The 11,301-nt window shown below is 39.1% G+C and overlaps 1 protein-coding gene across 1 annotated transcript; it reads left to right on the top strand.

The window, feature by feature from the left end:
• The first annotated feature begins 411 nt into the window (after positions 1-411).
• Positions 412-8,450, top strand: calm1a (calmodulin 1a). The gene is made up of 6 exons (XM_042742376.1): positions 412-550; positions 5,660-5,690; positions 5,891-6,034; positions 7,588-7,694; positions 8,019-8,154; positions 8,388-8,450. Exons 1-6 carry the CDS (start codon positions 548-550, stop codon positions 8,414-8,416), a joined length of 450 nt encoding a protein of 149 aa, XP_042598310.1. The 5' UTR covers positions 412-547; the 3' UTR covers positions 8,417-8,450.
• Positions 8,451-11,301: the final 2,851 nt, after the last annotated feature.

Genomic DNA, 11,301 nt, shown 5'->3' with positions numbered 1-11,301 from the left:
ATATATTGAAATTATTTAATAAGAAAATACTAATTAGGGCACTTAACTCTCATTATTAATACATAACATAACTCTTCATAAATAATATTAAACCTGTAAGTTTACATATAAAACATTTACATGCAGTATACTGTAAATATACTGTGTTTGTTCCAACCAGTGATGGAAACATTATATAGACCTACCAGAAAATATCAGATTTCATATACTTGAGCACATTTTACACATACTTGTACATGTTACATATGCATATTGCATACTACATATTATACATAATATTTCGCTAATAGCCTATATTTTTCATAAATACTTTTCCTTCTCGGGACTGAGATGGTTATGATAAGTAGGTGGGCGGGGCTTCTGACTGCTCTATGCGGAAGTGAGTGATAGGTGTCCGTACGGCGGAGGAATACAGTATTGTATATAGTACCGGATCACCTTCAATACTCTGCGAGCGACAGTCGCACGGTGGAGCTTTAAGTGAGAGCGGAGCATCGCTGCAGTCTAGTGTAGATTAACAAACCTCGTCCACTCTCCACTCTCCGATATGGTACGTATAAGCTTTTATCATGCACTACTCATTCATGAACGTGTTCATATTTTATGCATTTAACGCATTGCGGTTAATATATAGACATGACTAACCACCTGCATGCCTCTTCTGCGTTTGCGCTCGTGCAACAGCAAATTTTATTTGAAATGAATTAGACTCGGTTCTGTATTTCATTGCACCTCGCAAACGAAGGTTGCGTCTAATTATTATTTTGAACGTGTTGCAGTATTATTGATGTCATATTGCGGCAGGAAATGTTACATACGCGGTTTATTGCGGTGTAATGTGCTGGACAGATCAGTGCCCACGTTCTATTTAATAAGAAAACATTGTGCTAGCCCTTGTAATTGATATGTTTGAGACAATATTTGTTTTACTTTAGCGAATGATTTTGCTATAGACATCACTGACAGCCAATGTAGAAAATCAGGCCAGTCTGAATAAAGAGTAAAGAAAGACCTTAAAGAAAGAATTCACACAGAAAATGTCGATTCTGTCATCATTTACTCACCCCTACGTCGTTACCAATATGTAGGACTTTTTTTCTTACCTGAAGAACAATTCAAGATGTTATGACAGCCTCAGTCACCATTTACTTTAATTGTATGGAAAAAGATGCAGTGAAAGTGAACGGTCAGTCCCCTTTTTTGATTCACAGAAGAAAGATAAATATAAAAAAAAGATAAAAATGATAACAGATGTTCAATATTTGATCGAAATATTTCCTGAAATGTTCAGACTGAGATGTTGAGATGTAGGTTGTCTTGGCTATTGTTGACCATTGTTTAATTTTTGTAGAAAAAATGTTATTACATGTATTTATGACCATGTTATTTATCTTCGCTGCTCTTTTATTAGGCTTTTTAAAATTACAATCTGCATAACTGACAAATCTGTCAAAACTAAGCAGAATTAGGACCGTAAGTTAGCATTATTACTGCTTTAGGTTGGCACAAACATCATTTTGGGCTCTGTTGACTTGTTGTGAAAGTAACTGGTCTGTTTGTTGTCTGGGCTCTGGGCTTGAATGTTTCCCCTCATAAGAGCACGAAACAGAGTTCATAAATCCTACAGCTGGATAGGATACCCAATGAGAAAATAAACAAACCTTTGTTTAAATGGTGCATTTTAGCTCAAGAAAGCAAACATTGTTCGTGAAGCATGGAAAGAATGTCCTGAGTGAGTTCAACAAAGTCAATGCCGACTTAGCGAGTCCATACAAACACTTCTGCTTCAGCTTTTCCACAGCACAATGCCAGAAGGCTCAGTATAAATCATTTTTTATGGATGTTATTTAAGCCTGTGCTGTTTGGTGAGAATTATCTCAGTTCCGTGATGAACTATGAATGGCTAGTTGCTGTATGAGGTGTCTGTTTCCTCCCTCAAGTTACATCTTCAGGACCTTCCTGGCCATGTTGCAGCTCTAGTTTCGTTGTCCTGCCTGTACGGGTTATATGCCATGGGAATCAGTGAGGAAAATAATGTTTTTTCCACCCATCATGTAGAACTGTCTAGAAACAGTCTGCACTTCTTCATACGGGCCTTTCTGGAAGCTTCTCTGAAATGACAAGTCATGGTAAACCGCTTGAATGCTACTACAATAACTACACGCATATATAAGAGAGAATTTATTGGGTAACCTGGTTGCTAAATTGGCCAGATTAGCCATCAACAAATGGCTATTTCAGGTCTTGCTGTCTTCACGGTACACAGTTGGTTTGGTTCACAAGGAAGCTGCCTTCACAGTTGTGGTCATGAGTTTATATTCAGACATCTTCCTGTCTTAGGTGCTAAGTTGTGGGTATATTGGTGTTCATTTTGTGAAGAGAGACAGTTACTGGAACTAGACTCTGTAGTGTTTGCATCTGTCAGCATGTTGGTTAAGGACCTTAGGGACTCCCTGTTAACATGGTGTGAAAGTGGCAATACCACATTCATTATCGTACACTGGGCATCCCGAGCGCCTTCTCTCAGCTGCTCCTGCCGCTTGATGAGTCCTAAATCAAGGCCAGATTCCAGGCAACACTGCGCAGCGTTTTCAGATCCAGGCCAAATTCCTGGCAGTGGTGTGCGATGTTTGAAGCTTTGCTGGATGGCAAATAGCCTGGAAGGCTTCCAGTAGAGGTCCAGGATCCTGTTCTCCCCCATCAGCTGGAGAGAAGAAATTATCCTTTATGGATGGGGTCCATGGGGAATCTGCAGACGGTGCATTTTCCACATTGATTTTTTTGGGGGGAAAGAAGCTGAAATGTTTATTTAATGAACACACATTTGGATATTGTTACAGATTTTTGATTCACTTTGATTAGATTTGCTTCAACATGATTCCAATTCTGATTCAGTTTGACTCTGATTAACTTAGATGTATTTCAGGTAAAATGTCTAGTCTCTCTCTAACAATGCTGTAAATTATACAGGGCAGTGTTTCAGAGTGAGTCAGACCAGCAACTATTCATTAATTATTAAAGTCACTATAAAATCCAAATTGAAATTCTAATTTCTTATGAAATCTTGAATTGTTTATTGAAAATGATTTAGCCATGCACCTTATTATACATGCATATTATTTCAAAAAGTAAACTTTAATCAGAAACATTAATGTGTCCAACCAGGTCAGTTTTAATCCCTCCCCTCCAGCAACCTGTGACTACATGAAACTCTTTCAGCAGTTAGCAAACGACAGAGATGCAAATAAATTCCGAATGGACAAAATCAAGTTCTGCCCAACATTATTTTCTCATTCAAGAAGTAGTTTCAGTCAGATATATGTCACAATAAAGAAGAAAAGACAATTCCAATTTTCCCTTTCATGCTGCCTCTAAGAGTAATTTATTTTGGAAAAGTAAGTTACCAGAGTTCTGCGGGCACATACGGGATACTGCTGGTGCAACAGTGGATAGATGCGTCATCACTCTTGAATATCATGTAAACACTTTAGACAACAAATTTTAATGTTGAAGTCATCATAAAATGGAATTTCAACCTATCTATGTACGATATGCATGTTATTGATCTTACTATGAACGATTCATGCATGAATGCATTTGTTTCTTTTTATAAATTTTTTTTTTCATCAGAATGTCATAACTCAGTCTTCCAGTGAAACAACAGACTCCTCCGGTGACATATGCCAAACATTTCGTCCTCATACACCCTGCCCCTTTCTTATAATTGACTGCAAATTCGCATTCAGGTCTGCCTTCTTTCAATCATCCACGAAGTGGATATTTAATAATATGATTCACTCTGATGTATGTGACAATATGGATCTGTAGCGACTTTAAAAACCAGAGACTTGAATAAAGGTAAGGGACATATATTCATATTTAGGTTACATTTCAAGGGAGTTATGGACAGTATGCTAATTGGAACAACATGTGCCGAGATGCCTTACACAACACCATAGTCATAATTGTTCAGGATGGGACCTTTGTAACTCTCCAGGTTATATTTTGTCCCTATCTAGATTTAAACTCACAATCTTTATGCAAGCAGCCCTGATCTTTAATCCTCAGGCTAACAGGACCCCTAGGGAGGGACAGGCAGAAAAAAATAAACTAGATCACAAGAACAGCGAGACAGGTGAGATAATGCATCCACGCAGAGAAAGGTAAAACCTGCCATTGTGTTCGGATACGGAGAGAGGTGTTTGCACAATTAGCAGAGACGAGATGCCACTCAGATGATCAAAGAGATAGAGATATAAATGCAAACCCACGGCTGGCTGTAAACTGAGATGACCGCAGGAGCAGGTAAAGTGATGGGTCATTTTATTTAGACAGACAGACCTTAATACCTTCCTTTGATTTAGCTGTCACTCTGTGTACCTGCCGATCGACCTCTGAATACATCCTACTTTGCTTGAGTGACCTGATGGGATGCCCATTTGACTAATTTCAAATAATGGAAACGATCCCTGACCCTCAGCTTTGTAACCGTAGTGAGCTGCTGACGTTAAGCTTCTCAAAAATCGTCCTAATATCGTGCTGAGCGATACCCAATGCGGCCTGGGAGGTTGGTACAGTAACATTGGCCTGAAGGGTCAGGTGAGCTCTCTCGGGCTCCGTTGTTCATCAGCCAGACTCGCCTCTACGTGCTTCAGGTAACGTCTACTCACAAAGACCAGAATGCCTCCAAAGAGACCTGTCATCTACCCTGAGGAGGACTCTGTGTCATTATCCATGGTCTACGATCTCCTTGACCAGCAGCAGTTCTTTTATAAAGAGCTGATTGAGCTACAAGAGAGAAACTACAAGTCCTTCCTGCAGATGCTGGTGGACTCCACCAACAGCCGCATTGACAGCATGGTGCGAGATGTCCAGGATTTAAAAAACTGTCTGAAGTACTGCCGGACTGAGCTTGGGGATGTCAGGCGGCAAGGCATCCAAAACGCCAAGCGGGCCGAGTGCCTGGCAGAAGGTCTGGTGATGGTCCAAGGAGCGGTGGATGGCCTGACCTCAATGAAAAGCCCCACTGCTGAGGTCAAACCCAGGAAAGCACCAGTTAAAATGGACAGGCAAGATGTAAAGAAGACTGATGGCTGGGACAGTGAACCCAAGGCAAAGAGGCTGGTGGCTGATCTGACCGACATTCAGTTTGATGGGATAAAGGTTGCGTTATCAAGAACTTAGTTTTTTGTGTGTCTTTGAATACATGTAGCTGTTCATTGTGGCCTTTAAGGGGATGTTCATTCATTATTTTATGAATTGGAGGTCAAAGTGGTATTTTGACTTGCTTGCTGGCATTGATCAGGTTTCTTGAGTTTTCAAGCAAAAGCTTGAGTGTCAGTATCAGGAAGTGATGAATAGGGCAAATAAAGTAGACATTTTTGCTTTTGCTTTTTAAGAAAGCTTTATGAAGAACATTTAGTTTATTTTGTATATTTATTTTATGGTTAAGCTCTTCTATTCATATTTTTTTACGTTTTAGACTCTGGGTGTGCAAGTGGTTTGATCTTGATTTTGTGTTTATTGTTTCCTTCCTGACAGGACATCTGTGGTATTTTGGTTTGTTCAGTTTGTAAAGTGCTTCGCACAATAAAACAATGTGTTATAAATGTTTATGACACTCATTTACTCATCACTTTTTTTCCTCCTCCATTTCCAGGCTGACCAACTCACCGAGGAGCAAATTGCTGGTAAGCCAATCTGAGTGTGTTTGTGGTGTAAACATGCCCTGAATTAACTTAATTGTGAAGGATGAATGTCACATATTAACTACTTCCAATCAGTACACCTTCCCTTCATTCAGTCAGATGATTCAGGAAAATGGATCTTGTGAAAATTAAGTTTTATATATGTGAGGTTTTAATGCTATTTCTCGTCTGTTACCTCACAGAGTTTAAGGAGGCTTTCTCCTTGTTTGATAAGGATGGTGACGGTACCATCACAACCAAAGAGCTGGGCACAGTGATGCGCTCACTTGGGCAGAACCCCACGGAGGCTGAACTGCAGGACATGATCAACGAGGTGGATGCTGATGGTGAGTTGGATTCAGTTCAGGCTTCAGAAAGGCAACCAACAGTAATGTTATCCATCATGATATGCTATCTACACTATACTAACCTTAAGGTTAGGGTTAGGTGTTAGTATTTGTTTCAGTGTAGTGTAGGCAGTCAGCACTGTGATTCTTTAGAATCAGATACAGGGTGGGTAACTTTTTTCACACCTGCTTATATACCCCTGAAGACATAACTAACATTCTCATTTTTTAAAATGAAATATTATGTTCTTTTCATTTTATTTTTGACTATTGATATTATGCTAGGGACACCTTCCTATCCAGAACTGTTGTTCTCTGTGATTAAACGGTTATCTTGTTTTGTAATTAGCTTGTGTGCAAGCAAGCAAGCTTTCAGATAACACCAAAATGTAATACGCCTGGGAAGCTTCTCCTGTTACAGAGCTGATGTAATTAGTGTTTAGAATGCAATGGTGTCTTTACAGAGTGTCCTTTAACGTTAGTTCCATTTTAACATGTTGTTAGATCATGCAGAGTGCGCTGGGTTTCTGATATACTGATTATTTACAGATGGGATTGTGTGGTGTGGTATGGAGTCATTTTTGTAGGTCAGACAGCAGTAAAGCCGTTGAATAACAGCAGGTAATAAAGACCTCATGGAATCCTTTACATAATCCACTTTGGCAGTGGTGGCGATGGAATCAAGAGAGTGTTTGTGAAGAGCTCCAGTGAGAAGAACATGCAATGTGAAGAAAACACACACACACACACACACACACACACACGCAAGCACTTGTCTACACCCACATTGTCAGATTACACACGCAGTGTGAGCCCTGTGGGAATGGCTGTAGTAATCATTTTCACACACGCATGTACACAGGAGGATGTCATATTTGTCCCATGTAATGGAAATATCCCACCTCAGCTTGGTTAAACCTCAACGGAATGAGAAACACATTTCAGCCTGAAAAACCCAGAACAGTCAACATTCTTGTTTAGAATCAAATTAGAAATGGAAAAAAAGATAAATGGCTAATATTAAATTCTTCACTGTTGTGTCTTAATGAATTAAATATGAAAGTCTAAAAGCTAAAATGTACATTGCAACATTACAAACATTGCAACATTTACAGCATGAAAAATGCATTTTCATTTTAAGATTGCTAAAGATTACATTGAACTTTTATTATATTACTAGTGTTATAAAAACTAAACAATTACATATAAAAAAATACATATTAAAAACTCTATTACTGATATGTTTTGTGTCCCTAATTCAATTTGTTTTATCTCGCAATATAAGAAATTAAACATGACGTTCGTTCCTGTGAGCTTTCCTGTAGAGTGTTTACGGTGCATCCTGGAGAGTGTTTGCCGTGACTCTCTCAAATACTGTAGGACTAATCTAGTTCAATTAGATGACACTCAGACACACTAAATATGTGTTATTAGACCTTATTACTCCTCATTATGTTGCATTGACTGCCCTGCATTCTACGTCCTGGATAGTTCATCCGAGTTGTCGGAACATCCCGGACCAGATCTGTTTATTCTTTCTCAATTTCTTTCAGGTAATGGAACCATTGACTTTCCCGAGTTTCTGACAATGATGGCCCGGAAAATGAAAGACACAGACAGTGAGGAGGAGATCCGCGAGGCTTTCAGAGTGTTTGACAAGGTCAGTGAAGAAAAGAGAGCATTGTGGGAAGATGAAGTTTGTGAGGAGGCAGGAAAAAACAAACCAATCGTTGGAAAACTAAATAACCAGCCCTTGTTCCACAGATTCATGCCAACAGTCATTTCCACATTCAGATATCTCTCCCTGCAGGTTTACTGGGGCATAGGAAAAATCATCCTTGAACTCTGCTGCCGCCCCTTTTATCTGCATTACGCTTCCACTATACGTCATTACTGTTTTCAAAGTCACCTTCTTTGGATTTTGTGGTTTAATATTTTAACAGCATGACACGGCTGACTTTTTGATCCTGTCTGTCTGTGGCAGGATGGGAACGGCTACATCAGCGCAGCAGAGCTTCGCCACGTCATGACAAACCTGGGTGAGAAGCTAACGGATGAAGAGGTGGATGAAATGATCAGAGAAGCTGACATCGACGGCGACGGTCAGGTCAATTACGAAGGTACGATGCAGCTGTGTGCTGAGATTACCCAGAAAGGGTCACCGTTTATGCAGATTAAACATTACTTTTATAAATTGCCACTTCAATTACAATAATGTAGTTTGGATTTGGATAATGCAAGGTTATTTGCGTGTACATACAAAAAGGGAGCAGTCTGGAAACTAGTAGGCTTTGTGCTTTGTTTTGATCTTGAGCGTCATGTCTGATGTGTCCTTCTCTCTTTCTGTCCACAGAATTTGTACAAATGATGACGGCAAAGTGAAGCTCTTCTATTCTCTCCTGACCTCTTTAGAAGACAAAAAAAATCAGTCAAATGTTTTACTTACCTCTTACGCAAAAATATTCATTTATTCATACTGTTTCTGTATAGAAAAAAACTGAATGTTAAAAAAGGAAAATGTCCATATATAGAAAAAATATATATAAAAAAATAAAACAAACAAAAATGACTAAAACATAAATGACCTGCATGTACTGGTTAGTGGTCCTGTTCCCAAAGAACTGCTTAGACATCTACAAAAAGATCAATCAATTAATCCTGATATCAAACCTTCAGAAACTAAAGTAAAAGCATCTGGTGAACTGCTTAACTGGTTCCATTTGCTAGTGGCGATGTTTGGGCTGGCCAATCATCTTCTACTTCCTGTTTCTGTTCTACATGCATGCAGCTTGAGTTCAGAGCCGCTATCGGGGCGGAAACCTCAGCGATGTCTGTCGGAGCGTTCTGGGGGTGAATCTAAAAGAGGTTTGAATATGGTTTGGGGGGCGGGGCGGGATTTCGGAATCTGCATAAAGGACGAATGAATGGGACCTTTGCAGTTTGCTTCAATAACTAAATAAAGAGATATTTTTAAGAAAAATGAGCAGTTAAGAGATTTTAAACTATGTTTGGCATGTCAGGATATTCAGAGTTTTGTTTCTTTGTGCATTGTGCCCGATAGTAGGGGCGTTTAGCGGGAGGGAGTGGCTTGGGAGTTTCAGGGCGTGACCTTTCACCTTACGTGGAAGCGTTTTTCGGGTAAGGGCAATGGTGACCGTAACCATAAATGTTTTTATCTTTAGTTCTTCTCTGGGCTCTGACCGTGAGCATGTCGATTTTCTCTGGAGAGTGCAAACGAGGGCTTTCGGCCGCCAGGGGCTTGTTTCGACTGCCCACCTTCAGTTCTGTTTATGTTCATTCCAAGTTGTACATGCTCGTCTTTTGATTTTTTTTCCAATAAAAGAACATGAACTCGAAGCTCTCAACCTTGTTTGTCCTTTTTGTCATCCTCTACTGAAACGAACATTTCGGGAAGCTTTTGCAGCCAACCTACAGAAATCACCATGGCAACCGCTCTCTTTCTGTACGTCTCGGTATATATGTGTCATGTTGCATGAGCGCTGATCCATCCGAGCGCAGGCTTGAGCGCATCTGCCTTTGGGGATTTTATGGGTTGCCTGGCAACCTGGATCTGTGGCTCTGGTGGATGAGGGGGATATCAAAAACCATGTGGGAGCTGGAGAAGAGACTCTGGAGAGATGGAGAGCGTGTGTTTGCGTGTGTGTGTATGTGTGAAAATCTACAGCTGATTAGATCCACCTCCTGTAGTCAGGCAGAGTTTATCCCTACAGCAGATCTACAGTATGTTCCTTTCTTACTGGAATTATTCACTCACATTTCTCCAGTTGAAGCTTTACCATCCGATTTAACATGAGACTTTTGCAATCAATTTTCAGACTTGTTCTTAATTTACAGCTATTTAAAGCCCGAGCTCAGTGACAATGTGCTTGGGGGGTGTGGAGATGATTGTGCATCTACTATGTGCTCAGCAGTGAGAAACAGGATACAGTGACAGGCGTGTGGGAGGAGAGAGAGAGAGTGCTAACAGACCACGTCTCTCTGCCCTTCTGACTGATGAGCTGCACGTGGCCAAGCGTGTGTGTGTGTGTGTGTATTAAATGCATTACTTCATCAAAGAATGGCTGAAGGCTTCAGAAAATGTTTGGCTGAATATGTAAATTATTCTGATCGTTCGCTGCCTCTGAGATATGTCAGAATGTCTTTTCATGGTTTGGTTGCAGGCACTGGTTGGTCACACTCTCTCTGTCCTCTCAGGCTTTATGGGAAGAATCTCGGAGCTAGAACAGATAAAATGTCTCACATAAATATAGCATGTTTATCATGGCTGAATGGCACCACATAGATACAACACACACGTAGGGGGTTCATAAAGTCTGAGACCACATTGCAAATCTGGGATTTTTTAATAAACCCTAGAAATATGTTTTCAATTAAAAAAAAAAAGTATATTTAAAAATATTTCATATTTAACACTTTAGAATATCTTGAATATTAATATTCTTATATATTATTTAATATACTACAATATTTCTAGGTCACTAACGAAACGTTAATTTAAAAAAAAAAAACTTGCACTCCAATTGTTATTGTTAATTTGCAAGATTTATTTTCAAAATAGAAATACTTAAAAGATAAGCTTGCTTAATTTGCATTTTTAATCTAACAATTTTTGGGGCATTTTTAAATATTTTTTTCTGTGAAAGTCAAGCAGTTCAATCAAATCATTAATTTAAGAAATTGATTTAAAAATATTTAAAACTTAAGAATATATTTAATTGTTCAATTCAATTTATATGCTGATATAAAAAATCATAAGATAAGCATGTTCAGTGGTGTTTTTTTTTTTTTTGGCATGTTTAATCTAACCATTTTCTCAATTTGTGTAAAAGTCAAACATTGGCAGTTCAATCAAATAGTTAAAAAAGATATAATAAAAATTGCAGCTGATGTAACGTCTGCTTTGTTCATCCATTACATAATGGGATGTCAAATTAAGTCCTTAACAATGTGGGATATAATGAGCTGATAATAGTGTAACAAGTCATCCAAGTGTTTTATGCATATAAAAAATGTTAATACCGGACACAGTATCCATGAATAGACATCTATGGAAGTGCAAAACATTTATAAAGAGCTTGTTTTGGAAACAGATGAAATGTAGTACTCCAACACATCCCATTGATTCCCTATCCTCCGAATGCACAGTGAGTGGCCTGCTGTGACCTCAACTGAACACAGACAGCAAGACACACACATATATACTTAATTAGGACATATAATGCAGATCTATGTAGATCTGAGAAGTT

The sequence above is a fragment of the Cyprinus carpio genome, chromosome B17 (assembly GCF_018340385.1).
Source record: "Cyprinus carpio isolate SPL01 chromosome B17, ASM1834038v1, whole genome shotgun sequence".
NCBI classification, from domain to species: Eukaryota; Metazoa; Chordata; class Actinopteri; order Cypriniformes; family Cyprinidae; genus Cyprinus; species Cyprinus carpio.
The sequence above is the reverse complement of the archived record's forward strand: the minus strand, read 5'-3'. Positions and strand labels throughout refer to the sequence as shown.